At 42.1% G+C, this 22,511-nt stretch overlaps 1 protein-coding gene across 5 annotated transcripts in view; it reads left to right on the top strand.

The window, feature by feature from the left end:
* Positions 1 to 21,151, top strand: part of IKZF3 (IKAROS family zinc finger 3) — a 109,310-nt gene extending 88,159 nt beyond the window's left edge. Inside the window, exons 1-3 of one of the 5 annotated variants that reach the window (XM_006155909.3) lie at positions 4,805 to 5,315; positions 5,557 to 5,673; positions 19,503 to 21,151. In XM_006155909.3, the coding sequence (XP_006155971.1) occupies positions 5,589 to 5,673; positions 19,503 to 20,206 (789 nt within the window). In that variant the 5' untranslated portion in view covers positions 4,805 to 5,315; positions 5,557 to 5,588 and the 3' untranslated portion in view covers positions 20,207 to 21,151. Of the gene's footprint in view, positions 1 to 4,804; positions 5,440 to 5,556; positions 5,674 to 19,502 lie in introns of those variants that run through there. The other 4 variants (XM_006155908.3, XM_006155906.3, XM_027774757.1 and 1 more) reach the window with 4 other exon arrangements.
* Positions 21,152 to 22,511: the final 1,360 nt, after the last annotated feature.

The raw sequence follows: 22,511 nt of genomic DNA, 5'->3' as shown, positions 1-22,511 counted from the left end.
AGGGAATAAAGGTAGTAAGTAACCTATTCTGTAATTGTGACTTTGTATTATATTTTGTTATTTATTTTTTCAACATGTCTTTAAAATTGTCTTACTGGTGAAAATTGGTATATCTCCTTTACAGTAGACAAGTGACATGAAGGGAGATTGATCCAGAATTACGGCCCTCTTCCTGAGCTCACTCATGAACCAAATGTTCAGTGTTCACATTGCTCCTTGCCACCGTCGGTATCCCCACACCCACCCCTTGCAACATTAAACCGCCAAACACCACCCAGGAACGGATTTCCTATTTCGTCATTTAAACCCATTATCTTGTTCTCTTACTATCTTGCCAAACTGGTTTCCCTCCACTTACATTTCTGAGACATGATGTGGCAAGATAACAAGTCTAGACTGTTTGTATAAATAGACAGTTGGGTCCCAAAGTTGGAGCAGAGAACCAAAAGCCAATAGTCTTTGTTTTTTTCCTTTCCAGCGGACTGCCTACACTCTTCTGTAATCCCAAAGATACTTTCCAACTCCAAAACATTTCTTTTTCTTTTAAAGGTGCTTATTTAGTGTATTGTACATCAGCTGTCCAACCACTGTGAGGCAAAAGACTAGCAGTTTAGGAAAGAAGGTGAGAGTGCACCATATTCAGTTGAAAATTAGCCTTTGCCTAACTTGCCAATTAGAAAACAGTTAGCTCGGTAAAAGGGAACTGCTCTGAGAGTGTTTGCTTGTACAGTGAGGGCTGGGATCTGGGAGCAGATATTTTCAGTGAATGATCCAGGGTCAGGGTCTAAGTAAACAAGGGTCCTCTAGAGTAGTTTCAGAGTTCTTTTAATCTAATCAGAACTGTGGAAATGGCCAAGTCTTCACCCATTCCTCAAATTACCTGTTTTTCCATGAGCATACTGAAATTTTACTTTTTAAATGTTAAGTATTTGGTCACTGACTTACAGAGTAAAATTTATCTGGAAATGACTATCAAGACCAGCTTGGCGGGTAGCCATGAATAAAAGGTGATGTTATCTCGTAACGTTGCCATTTAGTGACTTGCCCTAATTATTAAATATTTAGGTCAACATATCCAACACTTCAAGCATCCTCCCTAATGTACAGGATGTTGATTGTGTGTCCTCAGAAAGCTGCTTGTTATAATTGACAGTGACTTTGGTCAACTGTAGGCTGACTGCTGAGACACAAATGGGAAAACTAGACTGGCAGCAGAATGCTTGGTTAAGTCCTGGGAAAGAATTTGGTCATGAGAGGAGAGACTGCAAGAGAATAATGAAAATAGTGGTAAAATGGAAATAAAAGGTAAAATTTTCCAAAGTACTACTTTCCATCCTCATATCAGTATAAATCTTTTTGATAATAAATACAGGGTGGTATCAGCAGGTGGTGTAATGGTTAAGGTGCTGGATTCCTACATGGCCAACTGCAGTTCAAGTCCCGGACTCAGCAGCTTGAAACTCACATGGGGTGTGTGTGCGTGCACACACGCACACGTGCCTAAAATCCTAAGAGGAGAATGGAGGAGAAGGGATTGCGGTGTGGCCATCACCTCTAGGGGGTGATTTCTGGGTTTCTGTCTCTCTCTTTCTCTCTCTCTCTCTCTCTCCAACAAGCACACCCACCTGATAGCAAAAAACACTTAAAACAGGGACCAGCAGTTGGCGTAATGGCTATGTCGCTGGACTCCCATGTAGTTGACCGTGGTTTGGGTCCCGGACCCGGGGGCTTAAACTCACGCAGGGCGCATGTGCGTGCATGCCCAAAATCCTGAGAGGAGAATGGAGGAGAAGGGATTGCAGCGTGGCCATTCCCCCTGGGGAGTGATCTCTCACTTTCCGTCTCTCTGTCTCTCTCTGTCTGGCGAGCGCACGCACCCTATAGCAAAAAAAAAAAAAACCCCTCAAAAAAAAAAAAACAACACTTAAAACAAAGCAAAACAAAACAAAACGAAAACAGGATGGTGGGAAACCTTACTTGGATGTAAAAGTTGCCCAAACTGGAATGAAAGTTTCTGGTCAAAGCACAAATTTAACTGCCTCTCCCCTGCTCATAAGAAAAAACCCCTCCTTATAACAGCTCAGGAACTTATTTCAGATTCCAAGCTTTGTCTTTCATCTCTCTGCTCACGGGGCTTTGGGTAGTGCCACATCTGGTGGTGGTTTGCTAGAAAGGAAATAATATATATATAATAGTTTCCTGTTTGGTCATTTAAACCTATCCCCATGCTGGACAGAATTTGGCCCACTTAGCTCAGCAGCAATGTCCTGTCACTGTACTGCCAGTTATTTATAGCTGTTGGTCACCGAAGTCACAGTTCTTTACCACTAGCCAAAAAGCCACGCTGGCCCCTTGTTCTGATCTCCACTGTTTTCATTTACTTAGTTGTTGATGGCTCGGACTGAGGGCTAGGATTTATTTCTTCAGAGCTTAGAATTATTTTGACGAGAAACTTAACAAAGTCTAATCAATATTGTCATTATTATCATTTCTTACTCATTTTGGAGTCAGAGTTTATTTCATTCCTGGTTTTTCTTTTTTCTAACTGAGCTTTATATGTATTGTGTAATGTCTGACATAGAGCTTTTTTAAATGCCAGTAAAAAAAATGAAGAGGACCAGCAATTAGTGTAATGGCTATGTCGCTGGACTCCCATGTAGCTGACTGCGGTTTGAGTCCCGGACCCAGCGGCTTAAACTCACAACAAGCACATGTGCGTGCATGCCCAAGATCCCAAGAGGAGAATGGAGGAGAAGGGATTGTAGCATGGCCATCCTCCATGGGGAGTGATTTCTCGCTTTCTATCTCTCTGTCTCTCTCTTGTCTTTCTGGTGAGCGCATGCACCCTATAGCAAAAAACCTCTCCAAAAAAAAAATGAAGAATAATTGGACTGGCAAATGGCGTGGTGGATAAAGGCACTGGATTCCCACATGGCTGACCGCAGATCAAGTCCTGGACCTGGCAGTTTGGCTTACTTTCTCACTTTCCCTTTCTCTGTGTCTCTCTCTGGTCAAAATAAAAAATAATAATAACAAACGGAATTAAATAAATAAATACAATTTTAATTAAATGAAGAATATTTAATACTTTGAATTCTCCTTTTCTAATTTGGCTTTGGTTCTTACCCCAGCTGTACTTGACAGTCTTGCCCAAGAGGTCTTTGTCATTCATTTGCCCCAAAGGTGGCCTGTTTTCCTTGCTCTGAGCATGTCCATTTGTGTTACTGAATGTCTCAGAGGCCAAAAAATTTGTGACATTATTTCTGTACATCAGAATCTTTTCACATAGCACTATATGGTAATCTTCAACTACAGAATGAATATTGACAATTTCCAAAAATGTGTATATATTTGGGGGGGGAAGGTCCATTCTGCACTTGCTTTTTAGTCTAATCCCTTAAACTGATTTCAGTTTCTTTTTTCTTAGAGACATTAGAAATGTATGGATACTTCATCTTAGTTTGTAATTCCTGAAATGCTTATAATGAAACAAATGTTTATAATATCATAATACTAGGGGTCTTCAAAAGTTCATGTAAAATGAATATTATTTAAAAATTATGCAGGGTGGTCAGTAGGTGGAGTAGTGGTTAAGGTACTGGATTCCCACCTGGTTGACAGTGGTTCAAATCCCAGACTCAGCAGCTTGAAGATCACGCTGTGTGTGTGTGTGTGTGTGTGTGTGTGTGTGTGTGTGCCCAGAATCCCCAGAGGAGAACAGAGGGAAAAGGATTGCTGTGTGGCTATTCCCCCTGAGGGGGTGATTTCTCACTTTCTCTCTCTGTCTCTCTCCAGTGAGTACACACACACTATGACAAAAACCTTAAAAAAAAAATTATGCATGGGTTTTAATTTTTTTTTTTTGCATTCAAATAAACTCTCTTTAGTTCTGTTTTTCTACAAACTTATTGAAGTTCCCAAACATGTTTGTTCAGAATGAAGTGGGCAAAATATGGCCCCAGGCTGAATGTATACAGAGACCTGTTTGGGCGCAGGGTTTGTTTGTTTATTTACATTTTTAAAGGCTTATGATCTGTGGAAGGGCAGGGGGAAAGAATATAGAACAGACTATCTGTGTCACACACATTTAAAAATATTTAACATCTCAGGACCAGCAGTTGGCATAATGGCTATGTTGCTGAACTCCCATGTAGTTGACCACGGTTCGAGTCCTGGATCCAGTGACTTAGACTCATGCTGGGCGCGTATGCCCAAGATCCCGAGAGGAGAATGGAGGAGAAGGGATTGCAGCACGGCCATCCCCCTGAGTGATGATTTCTCGCTTTCTGTCTCTCCATCTCTCTCTGTCTTTCTGGCAAGCACATGTGCCATATAGCAAAAAAACTCTCCAAAAAATAAAAATAAAAAATAAAAAAATTACCATCTGTCCTTTCACAGAAAAAGTTTTCTGTGAAAGATACAGGCTAGCATCATGTGTTAAAGTTGAAAGCCTTATATTTAGGGCAGCTGGTATCTGTTTGAACTTTAGACATGAAGTCTTACTGGGTACTGACTGCCGTACCAAGGTAAAGCATACTGTATTTATTCTGATTTACTACTTTAATTGATTCAATATTGGTGCTATTTATCTACTCTATTAGTGGTGCTCAATTATAGCAGCATTTTAAAATCATCTAGGGAGCTTTGAAAATGCTATTACCTAGGCCTCTATACCAGAGGTCCTGACTTAATTGATCCAAATGGGGTCTGGGCATAAGTATTTTTTATATACTCTTTTGGTGAGTCTAAACATAGCAGGTCTGAGAACCATAGGCCTGCACCATTCACAGGTCTACATGGATTAATAGTTAATCCATATCCCTCAGCAGTTTTTATTCATATTCTTCATTAGAAATGTAATGCAGATATATTATACAAATTGTTCTTTAATTTCAAAACAGACGTGTTGCTCAGGGAAATGTTAGCGAAGAGGATTCTGAAAAGTGAAGAGCATGTGAAACAGATAATGCAGAGCCCAGAGAAACAGAATTTGAAAGATAGGAAGGAAGAGGGGCCTGCTGGGGGGAGGAGAACACTCGTAATTTCAATACACAAATCACTGAGTAGGTTTCTTGCTATCTGGGTGAATGTCTCTATTTTCAAAAGTGCTATTAACATAAACAGAGCAGTAAATCTGGGGCATGATTCTTTTTTTTTTTCAAAGTTGTTAAGAAGAATTATATCAGTCTGCAGGTGTCACACGCAGTTACTCAGAAACAGAGAGAAGGCTGAGGGGGGTTAGAAGATCTCCAGCTATCTATCTTTTTGCAACCAACCACGTCCAGGCTGTTTAATACTTCCTCTTGCTAATGAAGGTACTGGTTGGGGATGGGCCGGGCTTTCCCATCTCTGCATAAGACTGCAAGATTTGAATGTGCCCGGTGTCGGCTCTACTGACCACTGCAGGTACTCAGGCAAGGATCTGAGCACTAGGAACAGGTAACAACAGCAGAGTGTGCATCAGGCTTCGGACACTTTTCCTTCCTGTTTATTTCCGTTTCTCCCCGTTTACCAACGCGTTCTTTTCCCTCTTCTTTTCACATTTTTCCAAACCAGCAAGTGCGGAGGCAAGACACATCAAAGCAGAGATGGGAAGTGAAAGAGCTCTCGTTCTGGACAGATTAGCAAGCAATGTGGCAAAACGAAAAAGCTCAATGCCTCAGAAATTCATTGGTAAGAATACAAATCTTTTCCTGCTGTTATTAGCAGATAGTTTGAAATAACATGGGATGCCTCTACACAGGCCCTTCCTAGCCTAACCTCTGTTAGAATAAGATACTCGGTTCCTCATCGTACACTGTCATTCTTCATGGCTCATATGGATGGGTCTAGCAAATAGAATGAAAGATTTTAACTAAAGAATTTTAACAAGAGAAGATGGGAATATCCAATCTCCTAAATGGAGGTGGTGTTAAAAATGCTGTTCCTTCCTCTTTACTCTGTATGACATATGTTGCATGAGAGAGTTTAAGCAATTTACACCAGTAAGATGTTCAAGATAGCATTTTTGTAATCTTTTGTAATTACATTTTACAAGTTGGTTCCCTTAACAAGCTTAAACTTTTTTCCTGCTCTAAAACATATTGTCATATTTTCTTGAATTTGAGATTGGCTTTAAGGGAAAACATAGATTTAAATAACAGGTTTGATTTAATTATTTGTCTTACTGAGTTAATTTTTATACCATTGGTTTTCACATTGTCAAAAAGTACAACAGAATGAGAAGGTTAAGAAAGAATTATGTTCATTATAGATAGGACTTCCAAGTGGCAGAGATATTTTGCTGAACTCCTCCAGACGTTCTAATAAATGTGATCATGATATTTAAAATAGCCTTGTATTTGTGTAGTAGGCAGCTGAATTAAATGTATCAGTTTTGCTATAAATTAAAAGTTGATGATACCGAACAAAAATAGTTGTCACACAAAAATAGACCTCCCTCGATACTAACAATATTTTAGAAACCTGTCATTCTCTTTTTCCAAAGCTGCTTGCTGTTGCTGAGTTATTACTTCTGTCTTTCTGTGTTTATTCTTTTCAGTATCTTTTACAGATAGTAAATACCTGCCCGGCTTTTAAATCTAGCTAATTTTATTCTGGTCTATATGATGTTTTTATAAGCAGGGTGTTTGGTGTTTTGTTTTTTGTTTTCTTTTCAAATTATAGAGATCTATTGAAAGAACTCATACATTTTCAAGATTACCTAAATATTTTCTTTTAATTAGCTGAAAAGCTTTTGTATGCTTTTAGTCACTTTAAGAATAAAGTATTAGGGGGCAACCAGTGGCTTTGAGGTTAAGGCAACAGGATCCCACATGGCTACCTACACAGTTTGAGTCCTGGACCCAGAGGCTTGAAAAACACTCTAGTCACATGTGTTTACATACTCAAAATCCCAACAGGAGAATGGAGGAGAAGGGATTATAACATGGTCATTCCCCACTGGGAGGTACTTTCTCATTCTCTCTCTCTCTCTCTCTCTCTCTCTCTGTCTCTCCAATGAGCACATGCACCCGGTAGCAAATTAATTAAAAAAAAAAAAAAAAAAAAAGAATGAAGTATGTCCAACTGAAGTTGGTATGTTTCGGTTTCAGGAGAGCCCCCCTCCTCCCTATTACCTTCCCTCCTCTTGGTGAGTATGTCAGGGGACGCATGGTGACTTCTGTGCAGAGTTGAGGCATAGTACCCCACCTGTGCCACCAGGACATTGTCTTAAAAAATAGTGCTCGTGTATCTTTTGACTTTTACTTCTGTGAAGAAGGGCACAAAACAAAACTTGGCTTGCTGTGCTTTGCCATTGGTGTATTTTCAGTTGGAGGAAATTTTAGTTGAGTTATGGCCAACCCATCTTGGTTTAAGGGAACTAAAATGTTAAAGAAGGGACCTAGTTCTTATAGCTCCCCTACACCTGTAGCTCTGCTAAGGCCCTGTTTCATACAATAAATGCTTTGGTATTTTCATGAATTTAAAAATGCGGCATGTTTCCTAAGTCCAAATCTGTACCATTTTGCCTGTTGCTCAGAGATCCATTCCTTTTGTTTGTGACCATTGTGACTAGAGTATTATTACTTCTCTCCTTCTAGGCTCCTGAGATGCTTTCTCTCCCCTTCTAGCCTTGGCGCTTTCTCTGTGCCGTAATCAGAAACCTAGTAAGGTTAGCTCTTGATTTGAGGAACCTAGCTAGCAACTGCAGGGCTACAAATCTCAGAATAACAGGGAAATCTTTTTTTTTTTTTTTGTAAGTTGTGCTGTAGCACAGTAAGGCACTGGATTAGAAGCCAAAATACTCAGGTTCTGATTCTAGTCCTGCCATTTCTTAACTGTGCATGTCTAGATAAATCGTGTAACCTTTCTGGGCCTCTACTTACTTACCTGTGAAATGAGACTGAATAGGTGATGATGAAGTGACCAGAAAGGTTCCTCCCATCTACAAGCCTGTGCGATGACTTAGGAAGGAAATCTCAGGCAGCCGGGACCAGTAGTTGGCATAATGGCTATGTCACTGGACTCCCATGTAGTCGACCGCGGTTCAAGCCCCGGACCTGGTGGCTTAAACTCACGCTGAGCGCCTGTACGTGCATGTCTAAGATCCAAGATCCCGAGAGGAGAATGGAGGAGAAGGGACTGTGGTGTGGCCATCCCCCTTGGGCATGATTTCTTGCTTTCTGTCTCTCTGTCTCTCTCTGTCTCTCTGGCAAGCGCATGTGCCCTATAGCAAAAACCTCTCAAAAAAAGAAAAAAAAAAAAAAAGAGAGAGAGAGATCTCAGGCAGCAATCATGAATACCACTTTGTGTTTATAAAGCCCACGTGTGCAACATCAGAAACCCTTTTCTCAAGTCTATACATATAGATTGTTGATGTTATAAACCATACAAAGATGTTGATTAGAGAATCTGAAAAAAGTTGCATTAGCTCAACATTCATATATTTTACTTAGCTTGTTCATTTGCTTCTTCATTCACTCATTCACAATACAAATGTTTAAGAGCTTGTGTCATGTATGTGATATTCTTGTTCCTGGGCACTGTTCTAATCTTTGAGCATCTACTTATATCCTAAATGTTTGTCTGAGACTGTTTTTAAGTAAAAGAAACCCCTTTCAATCACTTAATTCAATCAGTTTTTACGATGTCAATGGAGGGAAGAAAGGAACCTTATCCGTGACACTGCATAGTGTATGAGATGAAGTGATATAATATGCTGGCTTCTCTCGCCTTTTCCCTCTCTCCCCTCCCCTCCACTCCTCACCTCTCCCTTCTCTCCCTTCCCTTCCCTTCCCCTCTCCCCTCCTTCTCTCTCCATCCCTCTCCACCTTTCTCCTTTCCTGCTCTCCTCTTCTCTCTCCTTCCATATACTTCCTGTCCAAGGCACCATTTTCTGAAAAGATTCAGCTACCAGGCAGGGTATGGCAATGGGTAGGTGTGAAGGAAGAATGAGTCACTCTCTTTAATCCTTGCTGACGGTTGCACAGCACTCAGACCAGCCTTGGCTTCCCTGACCTCTTGAACTGTAAGGGTGAAGGTGAAATTAAATCATTAGGCCAGCCCATTACTTTCCTGGCAGGCTTCAGATGATTTTTCACCCATTGAAGATGAAGTGAACTGGGAAAGAAGGACAGATTGGATTCAGTCTAAGTGCATTTAGAATCACAAAAACATGCCTCTGTTGAAGAGTAGGAATAAAATTAGGGCCAGCTGGTGGCATGGTGGTTAAGGCAACTGAATCCTGCATGGCCAACAGCATGGTTCAAGTCCTGGACCTGGCAGCTTGAGAAACACGCTAGGCACATGTGAGTACTATCCAAAATGCTGAGAAGAAAATGGAGGAGAAGGGATTGCATCTTGGTTATCCCTCCATTAAATTCTCACCCTCCTCCCTTAAATTCTCTAAATTTAAGAGAATTTCAGTTTTTTAAACCAAAATGCATTGACCATAACTGGAGGCTGCTTTCTCACTTCTCTCTCTCTCTCTGTCTCTGGTGACTGCACGCACCCTATAATAAAATGTTTAAATAAATTGCCCAAGTAGGATAAATCAATTGTTTTCTAATTTTTCATGAAGTTTTGTATTGCTTTTTGTCAAATGGGAAATAAGTAGACACATATTCGTCGGAAATAAGCATCTTTATTGTCAAAGTAATTCTGTTTAGTTGTTCTTTCAAAGGACAAAAAGACATTACATTCAGTATCCTAACTCCTTTAGGAGTTTTCCTTTCTCCGAATTTTGTTCTCCTATTATAAACTCATTTGATAGTGTTTCCAACTAAACCATCCTCAAATACTTGGCTCAAAATGGAGGCCAGATTTCTCTCCAGGAGGGAGGGAAAAAAATGACTACATTTCTGCATATTTCTTTTTCCTGATTTTCATTGTTTCCCAAAAAACAGATTTATTACTCAGACCAAAGTAGTTTCAGTAGCATCTCCTTTTTAAGAATTTTATGTATTACGTTATTAAAGGAAGTTTTCATGTTGAAAGAGTATGAAAAAAGATCTCACTCGCCCGTGGTAAACATGTTAGTGAGGTTTTGACACTTCAACAAACACCACCGGTTCTCCCTGTGAAGTAACTAATGAGAAACTGTCTGCTTTGGTAACGGAGACAGGAAGACATTTTAATACCTGTTTCTAAGAGCATAAAGTATCATCTCCCACTCCTTCCCTTAGTCCTATAACCATTACAATGTTATAGCATTTTAGGGGTGTTAGGGACCACTGGTCAAGCGCTTTTACCCAGGAGGGAAGGAGGACCACAGAGATGGAGAGACATAGCAGTAGGTGACAGAGCAGGCCCAGACCTAGGTCTATAAGGCTCTGCAGGTCAGGCCCTTCCTTGCCCAGAGCAGTGCATGTCACATGTGTTACATGGGGGCTTTGGACAGTGAGGAGTCTGGTCATTGAGAACTGGTGGAAGAAAAACCCCTTACAGAAGGGCAGTTGTTCTCCGCTTAGGCCATGTTTCCCAGAGAAAAGGACTGTTTTCCCCTGGTGACTACATTAGGACAGATGACACCCAAGTGGCACTTCACAGTATCTCACAAAGGACAAAGTCTTCTTTTTTAAAAAAGATTATTTTTTATTTAACTTTATTTTTTTGTATATTTTTTTATTTGAATTTGACCAGAGAGGGACAGAGTGAGAGAGAAAGGGAAAGTGAGAAAGCAAGCCACCAGGTCCATGACTTGTACCGTGGTTCAGCCATGTGGGAATCCAGCGCCCTTAACCACCATGCCACCTGCCAGCCCCAAAACAAATTCTTCTAAAGTGACAAAATTGGTCTCCAGCTCCGTCACTCTCACTGCCACTCCTGCAGCTCGGTTCTCTCCTCTGCCCTGCTGCTTCATGCTCTGGAGCCCCTCTGTTTTAACCTCCTCCTGAAAGAAGTATGAGTAATTTTAGTCTCAGGCTGGCTCCATGGCATGGTGATTAGGGTAGCTGGATCTCAGATGGCCATTGTGCAATTCAAGTCCCAAACCCAGTGGCCTGAGAAACACACTGAGCACATGTGCATGCGTGCCCAAATCCTGAAAGGAAGGAGAAGTGAGAAGGGATTGCGGTATGACCATGCCCCATGCTTACTTTCTCTCTCTCTGGCACATGCACATGCCCTCTGGCAAATATTTTTTTTTTAAGTAATTTTAGAGGGCCAGCATGTGGCATGGTGATTAAAGTACTGTATCCTCATGGCTGACCTGTTCAAGTACAGGACGTGGCAGCTTGAAAATCATGCCGGGCGTGTGTACATGTGTGCTCAAAATCCCAGGAGGGGGGGAACCAGCAGTTAGCGTAATGGCTATGTCGCTGGACTCCCACATAGTCGACTGCGGTTCGCGTCCCGGACCCGGTGGCTTAAAACTCACGCCGGGCGCGTGTGCGTGCGTGCCCATGATCCCGAGAGGAGAATGGAGGAGAAGGGATTGCGGCGTGACCATCCCCCCTGGGGGGTGATTTCTCGCTTTCTGCCTCTATGTCTCTCTCTGTCTGTCTGGCGAGCGCACGCGCCCTATAGCGAAAATCTCTCTCAAAAAAAAAAAAAAAAAAAATCCCAGGGGGGGAATGGAAGAGAAGGGATTGCAGTGTGGCCATCCCCTCTGAGGGGTAATTTCTCACTGTCTCTCCGTCTCAGTCCAGTGAACACACATGCCCTATGGTAAAAACCTAAAAAAGAAAAAAAAAAGTGATTTTATTCTCATTTACTTTGAGGTCAGAAACACAATAATCACTGGATATGCCATTTCCCCTATTTACCTGCCATTTTTAAAAAGTATGTGCTTGCGGTAAGAGTAAGTAAGCTGTGACGCATATGGGAAATTATATGCAATAGTAGACACATTTTGGTGACTTGAAGAAACCTAAAGAAAATCTGAATATTTCACTTTAATCTATCACAGGGACCATAATATTAAATTTGTGTTATTTTTCTAAAGGTCAAATAATACTGCTCCCCTCTTCAAAAAGCTCTTTCAGGGAACCAGCAGTTAGTGTAATGGCTATGTCGCTGGACTCCCATGTAGTCGACCGCGGTTCGTGTCCCAGACCGGTGGCTTAAAGCTCACGCCGGGCGCGTGTGCGTGCATGCCCAAGATCCCGAGAGGAGAATGGAGGAGAAGGGATTGCAGCATGACCATCCCCCCTGGGAGGTGATTTCTCGCTTTTTGTCTCTATGTCTCTCTCTGTCTGTCTGGCGAGCGCACATTCCCTATAGCGAAAAACCTCTCAAAAAAAAAAAGCTCTTTCAGTGACTCCCAGTGGAATAAAATCTGAGCCACTCAATCAGGCATTCTGAGCCTTTCACAATCTCCAGGTTACCTTTTCTAGTTTTATCATTTTAGCCAACTAATCCTTTGCTTCTGCCACAGTGAACTACTCCACCCTTGCCTATGTAATATTTTCCCACTTCTCAGGATCTCTTATCTGGATGTCCTCCCTTGAATCTGCCCTTAAAAGGGTACGTTGTCCACATTTCCACACCGTGGGTTCTCTCTCTGCTTCAGCCTCCTTCTGAACTTAAGGCAAGTTAAATGGTTTACTTCTTGTTATATTTATTTATTTTAATTTTGACCAGAGAGGGTCAGAGAGACATAGAGAGGGAGAGAATGTGAGAAAGGAAGCCGCCAGGCCCGGGGCTCGAACCATGGTTGACCACGTGGGAGCCCAGTGCCCTTAACCACCACATCACCTGCTGGCCCAACATTACTACCACTACTTCTAATTACAAGGAGAATTTAAAGAATGGAGTACATTTGGGCCAGCCAGGTGGCATGGTGGTTAAGGCAGCTGGATTGCCACAAGGCCAACTGTGCTGTTTGGGTCCCTGACCTGGTGGCTTAGAAAACACACTGGGCGTGTGTGCATTCTTGCCCAAAATACTGAGAGGAGAGTGGAGGAGAAGGGATTGTAGTGTGGCCATCCCCCCTGGAAGGCGCCTTCTCACTCTCTTTCTCTCTTTCTCTGTCTGGCAAGTGGACATGCCCTATAGCAAAAACAAACCAGCAAGAGTGGAATAGGGCCAGCTCCGTGGCATAGCAGTAATGTGCTGCCAGAGAAGCCTGGTCTACGTGGCAGACATGGTTCGAATCCTCTGCTTGGCCAGCCTGAAACGTGTCAAGCATGCACACAAGTACCCAGGATCCAGTAGGCTGGAGGACTGGAAGAAGGGGTTTGCAGTGGTCCAGTGACTGTGAAAGGCGCTCATCTCTCTGTCTCATTTGCATACATACACACACTATCATGAATAAAGGAACATATTTAAAGAAAAAAAGAAAAGATTAATAGTTACCCCCATGTTAGTTGTGGCCTATTTGAGAAGTGGCTCGTAGTTTTCTTTTGCCACTCTCTTAGCTGCTTTATACTTTGTTCTACTGCTTAGCATTAAGGATACTGATTTGTAATGGAATTGTGTAAATGCCACATCTCCTCTACTGGAGTGCAATTAGGTTTGTATCCCTCAAAGCACCCAACATGATGCTAAGCAAATACTACTACTACTAATAATAACCTACCATTTTCCAAGTGCTTACATATCCCAGGCACTCTGTTAAGCAGTTTATAAATGTCACGGCCCCTCTGTGCATCATAGCTACCTCTCGAAAGTATGTGTTGGTCCATGTGGAAAAAACAGACAGTTGCTGCCACTAAGCCCCCTTCTCCACTGCTTATGGCAACCACCCCTGCAGAGAATCTGAATCACTGCTGGCGGTGAGGCTGTGCAGCCATAGTGCTCAGCATGTGGCAATGGGGCAAGGTCGTGGGTGGGAAGCAGTGGGTGACAAACACACTGAGGTAGGTGGGCTCTTGGATTGCCTCCTGGTTTTCCATTCATCACCTGGGCAGCCTTGGAAAGTGAATTGACCTGTTCATACTTTAGGATCTTCATCTAAGGTGAAAATGCATACCTTAAAAAGTATTAATCCCTAAAGGGCTGATAAAAATGAGACAAATGGGAGTGAGGTGGCATGGAGCCTAAAGTGCTAGATCCCACGTGGCCAGCTAAGGTTCAACTCCTGGACCTGGAGGCTTGAAAGTCAGGTCGGGCATGTGTACATGTATGCCCAAAATCCTGAGAGGAGAATGCAGAGGGGGGATTGTGGTGCAGCCATCCCCCCAGAGGGATAATTTCTCACTTTCTCTGACCCTTTGTCTCTGTCTCTCTCGTGATTGCATAAGCACTATAGAAAACTGAAAAAAAAGAAGGAGCAAGAGACAAATGTAAATTATCTAGGATGGCACTGCGTGTACCGTAGGCTCAATCAGTCATAGCTCTCTGTAGGAATATTGCTGTGTACGTGCTCAGTGCTGTGATGTGTAAAGACCAGAAGTAAACAGATGAGGGTGATGGACCTTGACCCTTGATCTTGACAACAGAGATCCAAATCTACATGCCCAGTTAAGATCCCTTGTAGCTCTAGTCTGTGATTCAGAATTTCCAAGTTGGCATCAGAAGCCAGCAATCACATGCTCTCGCTACATGCATCATTTCAGGCTAAGCGGTTGCTCAGTTCAGAGTTACCAAAGACTCAATATTAGAGACCGATACTTTTAAAAAGAACGAGAGGGGAGTCAGGAGTCAGCAGGTGACAAGATGGTTAAGTCACTGGACTCCCACATGGCTGACTATGGTTTGAGTCCCGAACCTGGTGGCTTGCTTTTTCACTTCCTCTCTCTCTCTCTTTCATCTCTCTTTGATGAGCACATGTGCCCTACAGCAAAATAAATAATGGTAATAATAATTAATAATATTAAATAAATCATTTTAATTTAAATAAATAAATAAAAAGAATGAAAGGAATGGCTCGACTAGGCAGCCTTGGTTCTTTGATTTAGGACTCGCTGTTGTCATTGTGTTTTCATTGGAAGAAAACCTCTATTTCAGCCTGAAGCTAGTATCATGAATCATCCAAAGGTGTGGTGTGATTTTGACTAGAAGCTGGACCAGAGGCCCTGCACAGGTTTGGAAGCAGTTACCCTCTTGTGGTTTGACTAACCTTTTTTATGAGTGTGTTACTAAAGAAACGTGAGCTGTTGGCTTTTCAATTAAAGAAGCCTGCCCCTTCTGAGTTTCATACACGTTGAGTCATCGTGTCTACAGGTGACTGATAATCATCTGCACTGTTCAAGTTACCGTAACTTGTAGATGAGGGGATCTGATGATTGCAAGTTGCGTGCACGTGAAGATCTGAGGCTCTCCCATCTTCTTAACAATGAACGATGGTCTGTGTAACCACAGAACTCAGTCACATCTTTCCACCCATCCCGGGGCTTATTTTCCTCTTAATGTTTTGCCTCTTACAACTTGAGCATTGATCTGCTTTCTGACATATACTGCAGGTGGTATAGATTGTGAAATTATAGGCCGGGTTAAAAAAAGCAAACTCTTGGGAGAAAGGCTAAAAGCAGAGTTTGTGATATGCCTACCTCACCCGAAACCTTCTGTAGTTTCTCTGTTTTGTAAAAGATAAAAATATTCTCAAGGACCCCTGGTATTTAGGGAGTAGAACTAGCCACAAATCAACAACCTTGAAAAGGCCAAGAAACCAAAGTTGATCATTTCTGTGTCACTTTCAGAAGAATGAATGTTTGTGACCTTAGCTGGCTTTTATGCTGTCTGTCATTTTTCCAGATGGCTTTGACTAAAGATACATCCAATCTCGAAGATGAAAATAAAAACCATTGATTACCTTGGCAAAGGTCTACCTTTCCATGACTTCTTATCGAGTTGCCAGGATAGGGTGTTTTCTTTTGACTACTTTTCTTCCCTATTTATCTAGAGACAATCAGATTGACATTAAGGTATTGGAGATACAAGATAAATATGATTAGATTACATCTTTTAGCTGGTGTTTCTGGCTTCAATTTCTTGTAGTCCATTTTACACATTGCTGTTACAGACTTTCTCAGAGGCGTGTTGCCATTTGCTCTTGATTCAAATCCAGACCCTATGATTGGTCTCTCAGAATCCCCATCATTAGGTCTCACTGAATGTTGGCGTTCATCGATGTTTCTCAAAATGTGGGAAACAAACCACCAGGAGACACACGGGGTACTTAAAAACTTTGATCCAGGGGCCAGCAGTTGAGGTGGTGGCTAAGGCACTGAACTCCCACATGATTGACTGTGATTTGAGTCCCAGACCTGGTGACTTGCTTTCTCCTTTTTTCTCTCTTTCTCTGTCCCTCTCTCTGGTGAGCACATGTGCCCTATAGAATTTTTAAATGATAATAATATAATAAATAAAATTAAATAAGTAATACTTTAAAAAAAAACACACACACAACTTCATTAGGGGCCAGTGGGTAACAACAGAGTAAGGGCGCTGGACTCCCATGTGGCTGACTATGGTTCCAGTCCCGGGCCTGGCAGCTGGCTTTCTCACTCTCTCACTCTCACTCTGTCCTCTCTGGTCAAATTCTAAATGAAAAATAAGTAGATACATAAAGTTAAATAAAAATTGGAAAAAAATCTGATTAATGTGGCAAGAAAATAATTTTCTTTTCAGTTCTCTTTCTGTTTCCCTGATTATAGTAAGGAGAAAGATTTAGACTTAATTTGATGCTAGTTATCTTTTTTTAAAAAAATTTATTCATTCATTTATTTTAATTTGACCAGAGAGAGACAGAGAAAGAGAGTGAGAAAGCAAGCTGCCAGGTCTAGGACTCAAACCATGGTTGACCATGTGGGAGTGTCCAGCACCTTAACCACCATGCCACCTGCTGGTCCTGGTGCTAGTTACCTTAAAACTAGTCTAATACTTGGTGTTTTCTCTGTTTTTAGCAGAGAGAAGATCTTAGTCTCCAAGTACTTGTATTAGTAGCTGATCAAAAATTAATAAATTCTTCTGTTTCATTGTCTTCATTTTTCATAGTTACCTCCAATTTGTGGCAGATGATTCAGGTTGTTGGTTATTAGTGATACAAAATTTACTTTTAGAAAGTTAGGAAAAAAAAAAGAAAGAAAAGAAAATGTCATCTGATTCAAAGAAAGAAAGAAAAAACCTCTAGCATTTACCAGTGTGCTCTATGTGCCAAGCACTGTTCTAAGCACTTTCCAGTGACTCCACAAAGTAGATATGATTATTATCTCCATTGTACATGAGAACACAGAACATAAGTAGGTTAAGTAACACAGCCAAGGTCACGCAATTAGTAACCAATGGAGCAGGCATCAAACCCAGTCCATCTGATTCTAGAGCTGTCAACCACCACACTACCCTGGTGTGCGGATATTGTGATAGATGAAGGAAGTTTGAGAATGACTATTTCATGCTTAACAGCTTTAGCCAGATTCTCTTCCTCTTCCCGTGCGTGTCCTGCATAGTCCCCCTTCTCTGTCTTCATTCAGGCTCCCTCTTCCAATAGGATGTCCTCTCCCCCTCACTGAAAATCTAGTCTACCTCAAGACCCTTCTTAAAATTTAGATTTTCCAGGAATGCTTTCCCTTCCTCAAGTATTTCTGAAGTTTTTGCATTCCCTGAACACTTAAAGCTACAATTTATACCTGCCTTGCCTTTGTCTATATGATGCCTTATCATTCTTTTTACATGCGGCTTGTTACTCACCTGTTTAAATGGCTCAAATGTGGCATTGAGGAGGAAATCAAGGGCCTCCATAGAGCAAAGCAGCCCTTTCCTAATTTGTAACCTATGGTTTTCCTCCAATCCCATCTTATTGAAGGTGTATTTCTTGCCCACTAGACTAGAAACTCTTCAAAAACAGGAACTAGTTCTTTCCATCCATTTTATTTTCTTCTTTGATTCTTTTTTTGTTACTGAACCCATTTCTACATGACAGTGACAAATTGGGAACCACAGCATGCCCTGGAAATGTTACAGAAGAGAGGGATATGGCCCTGCAAGTCTCTCTGGAATCCAAGATCATCAGCATGAAAAAGTATCAGTAATGACCTTAGCTGAAGGTTACCCTCCAGCTTTCTGTTCCCTTCCCGGCCACTCACCACTGAGCACACCTGCCATCGCTGCAGCCCCCGTTCCTGCCTTCCCTGTGGCCAGAGAGCCTCTGTATTCTAACACACAACACCCACACGCCTGAAGGTGGCTAAACTCTGTTTTCAAAATTTCTCAGCAGTTTGACATGCGAGGAGAGGGTGACCACAAATAAATGTTTCGGTTAAGTGTGAGTAGGTCCTAATGATGGCATGCATATCAGTGAGACACTTTTCAAGTGAAAAGTAGCAAAGTAGGAAAGGAATAAAGATCATGACCTCTCTTTAAGAAAGCTTTTCCTCACACTTTCTGCATTTGAAGCTCTTTTTCTTAAATCTTGGTCAGGTGACTGGTAAGTTTGGGGAGTAACAAGTTGGAGTTTGGGGGACTATTTTCTCTACCTCTGTAGCTATTTACAAAGCTGCCAAGACCAGTCGTACAATGTCTCCACTCTTTGCAGCACTTCCGTCCCTCTGGCTACCCGATATATCAAGCAGAAAATAACAGACAAAATAAGAGTTTGCCAATTGACTGTGTCTTAAGTTCACAAACAGTGGAAGTGCAGAGGCCCCACACTCCTGACAGTGGTAGCTTCCTAATGCCTCTAGACCCCATCTAATTTGGCTTTTTAAAAAAAGATAATTATTTTATTGGGGACCAGCAGATGGCATGGTGGTTAAGGCGCTGAACTCTTCCACATGGTCAACCATGGTTTGAGTCCCAGGCCTGGTAGCTTGTTTTCTCACTCCCCACCCCCCTCTCTCTCCCTCTGTGTCTCTCTTTGGTCAAATTAAAATAGATGAATGAATAAATGAATAGAATTAAATAAATAATTCTTTTTTACAAAGAATTATTTTATTTTATTCATTGTCATTATTTTTATTTATTTTTTTGAAGTTGACCAGAGAGAGAGAGAAGGAAAGTGAGAAAGCAAGCTGCCAGGTCCGGAACTTGAACTGCAGTCAGCTATGTGGGAGTCCAGCTGCCTTAACCACCAATTCACCTGCAGACCCAGCTTCTTTTTTTAAGTTTATTTGCTTTATTCATGATAGCACAGGCATGTCCCCAAGAGAGAAAGTACCCTCAATGGGGGTCTCGTCTCACCATAATTCCTTATCAGGTCTTGGCCATGCCCCCACATACCCTGGGTGTTTTCAAGTGCAACTGGAGATCCAAACCTGCGGTCAGCCAGGTGGCTTCCAGCAGTGTGGTCCAATCTACTGCCCATTACACCACCAAGCTGGACTGCCTTTCTCCTCCTTTCCCTTGAGTTCCCCTTTGATGAGAGCATAGGCATTCTTCATGATGTGGCCTCAACCTAATGACATCTTCTCCCCTCCCTTTTGCCTGCCGGCTTTATTCTGACCCTCCACATGTGTTACCCTGGCCCAGCAGCTCTGGAGACTTCAGTGCTGTTTGAGCTATTGTCCTCGTTGGGTGTTCTTGGGCAGCAGATAGCTTATCCTTCTTTGCCTTCTTGAAGATTGAAGACTCTGGAAAATCATTTGACAAACTTTCTGCCTTTATGCCATTCCCTTTGTAATCCTTTGTGTGACTTGTTCCAGGTGAAAAGCGCCACTGCTTCGACGTCAACTATAATTCTAGCTATATGTATGAGAAAGAGAACGAGATCATGCAGACCCGAATGATGGACCAAGCCATCAACAACGCCATCAGCTATCTTGGTGCCGAGGCCCTGCGCCCCTTAGTCCAGACACCGCCTGCTCCCACCTCCGAGATGGTTCCTGTTATCAGCAGCATGTACCCCATAGCCCTCACCCGGGCTGAGATGCCAAATGGTGCCCCCCAGGAGCTGGAAAAGAAGAGCATCCACCTTCCAGAGAAGAGCCTGTCTTCTGAAAGGGTTCACTCCCCCAACAATAGCGGCCATGACTCCACAGACACCGACAGCAACCACGAAGAACGCCAGAATCACCTCTACCAACAAAATCATCTGGGCCTCCCTCGGGCCCGCAATGGGATGCCACTTCTGAAGGAGGTCCCTCGACCTTATGAACTCCTCAAGCCCCCACCCATCTGCCCGAGAGACTCCATCCGAGTGGTCAACAAAGAAGGGGAGGTGATGGATGTGTATCGGTGTGACCACTGTCGCGTCCTCTTCCTGGATTATGTGATGTTCACTATTCACATGGGGTGCCATGGCTTCCGTGACCCTTTCGAGTGTAATATGTGTGGCTACCGAAGCCATGATCGGTACGAGTTCTCATCTCACATAGCCAGAGGAGAACACAGGGCCATGCTGAAGTGATCATCTGATCTCAGAATTAGGAGCATAGGAAGTCAACATTGTTTCTAAAAACTAATTACCATGCGTAACAGACCACTCCCAAAACACCCTCGTCGTTTTCATACCATTTGTCGTATGTAACGTGCCATGTAGAAATACTGGCTTCATTTGGAAAGTATTTTGCAGATCTATCATGTTATTACTTTGGTGAACACCATTGTTTTCCCATGAGGAACTTGAATTTTATGGAATTTAAAAGCCAAAGAAACATTTGGTTATTCTCTTTTGTAACAATAGAATGGATATTTACTGAAGCTTATGGTCAGTTGGAACAGTCCCTGGTTATGCTTCTGAGACACATTGGCCATAGATAAAAACCTTTCGGTCACATGCCCAAATCCAGAGCTGACCAAGTGACCCATCTGGGAAGCCTTGGCCTTCTGCACCTAACATGAGGCTGAGGGTTAGGTATAATCTCCGCATCACAGCTTATCATCTAAGGGTGGGAGGAAAAAACCATAAAATAAGAACCTGTCACCAGTCACTGGAGACTCCATTCTCTGAGCATCAGATCCATTTGCTATCACACAAGCAAAAAAAAAAAAATTAAAAAAAAAAAAGTTATCCGATGACACTTCTGCTTCTACTGTTTACCCTCCCATCTCCAGTGAAAAGCGGAGCTGTTTTCAGCTAAACCAGTTGTCTACAGGAGAAGTGCTGCGGCAGAACTGATGGCTTTCAACATAGACCATCACTGAAACTCCAGAAAGGTGTCTACCGTGACTGACGGATTCGTTCCTTCTGATCAAGACTGGCAGAGCTGGGTTTGAGGGGGGAAACGGTTTGGGAGCACCAACAGAAAAAGAAAGACAACAGTTTCTAAAAGCTCCTGGTCTCCTTCAGAGAATATTGGTGGTACAGACCCAAAGCAAACTTGCCAGTGATTTTTTTTTTTCCACAAAAAAATACCAAAGATTCCATAAAGTATGGTTTAGCTTCCCCCTCTCCGTCAGAGAGGAATGAGGGACGGATGCCATGGATGTTGTTTAGATCAGAGCTGAGCTTTAAGATGGAATGAGGAGGGGCACCTCTTCTGACAAGTTCTTGATCTGGCAGGTTAGGGCTCTTATTTTCCTACTTTAAATGGAGCTTTTGTATCTTATGAAAATTCCTGTCTTGGTTCTCCAGCTGTACCGGTCATTTTTATCACTAATAATAGGGACATGCTATCAAGGAGAAGCTGTGATCATTGTAAAATTATTATAGGGGTTGCAAAATCTGCTTACTAATTCCATATTTGCCACTAATTAGATATGTGACTTTGAGCAGATCGTTTAACTCTTAAAACTAAGTTTTCTCAACCATAAAATAAGATTTTCATTTAGACATTCTCTAAGGTCCTTTCTAGCTTTAAATTTCTAGATGGCAATGAAATAGCCACAAATTATTATTGTCTAAAATTTTCTATAGGGTGTGTGCTCTTGCTAGAGAGAGATGAGGGAGTGAGAAAACACCTTGGTGGGAAGATGGGGAATGCTCACACCGCAGTCCCTTCTCTCCTCTCCTCTCCTCTCCTCTCCTTGGGATTTTGGGCACACATGCACAAATGTCCAGTGTGTTTTTCAAGCCTCCAGGTCTAGAACTCAAACCATGCTGTCAACCATGTGGGATCTAGCCACTTTAACCACCACACCACTGGCTGGCCCAAAATTCTTTTTTAAACCTCTAAGTGTATAGGTACTAAGCAGAAAAGTGTATATATTAGTACATGTTTCACATTTCTTTGGTGTGAAAGTATAATGTGTTAGGTTTTTCCTTTAACCACTGAGCTAAAGTGAAGAAGATGGCCGGGGGGTGGGGGGATGAAAAACAGGAAGGTATTTTGATCTTGCCCCAAAGTATATACACAAACTGGCACCTGCAGCTGCTTACCAAAGCCTTTTTTATTTTTTTTTTTCCTTTTAAGAACTTTTGTTAGAGAAAATAAATTCTGCTTCCAGGGACAACTTCATGGGACCTATTTACAAATTAAGAATCAGCTTTATGAACATTTCCACCAGAGCCAAGAACTCCAAATTCCTAGTAGATTAGCATTTTATTTCTAAAGGGCTTATACACTGAGCTCCAACTCAACTTGTTTATGCACTGCCAGTAATTAAAGTGTTCCACCTCGGACTGCACAAATGGCTTATCGTTCTTGGTAGCACAGCGTCTGCCTCAGGGAACAAAAAGGTTGACGAAATCCAGTGGCAGCAATTCCAACATGTTTGCGATTGGAACTAAAGGACAAGATGTATTTTGGTGTGTAGTCTTCAGCATAGCACTG

The sequence above is a fragment of the Tupaia chinensis genome, unplaced genomic scaffold (genome assembly GCF_000334495.1).
Source record: "Tupaia chinensis unplaced genomic scaffold, TupChi_1.0 Scaffold000477_1, whole genome shotgun sequence".
Lineage (NCBI taxonomy): Eukaryota > Metazoa > Chordata > Mammalia > Scandentia > Tupaiidae > Tupaia > Tupaia belangeri.
This window is presented reverse-complemented; position numbering and strand designations above follow the sequence as displayed.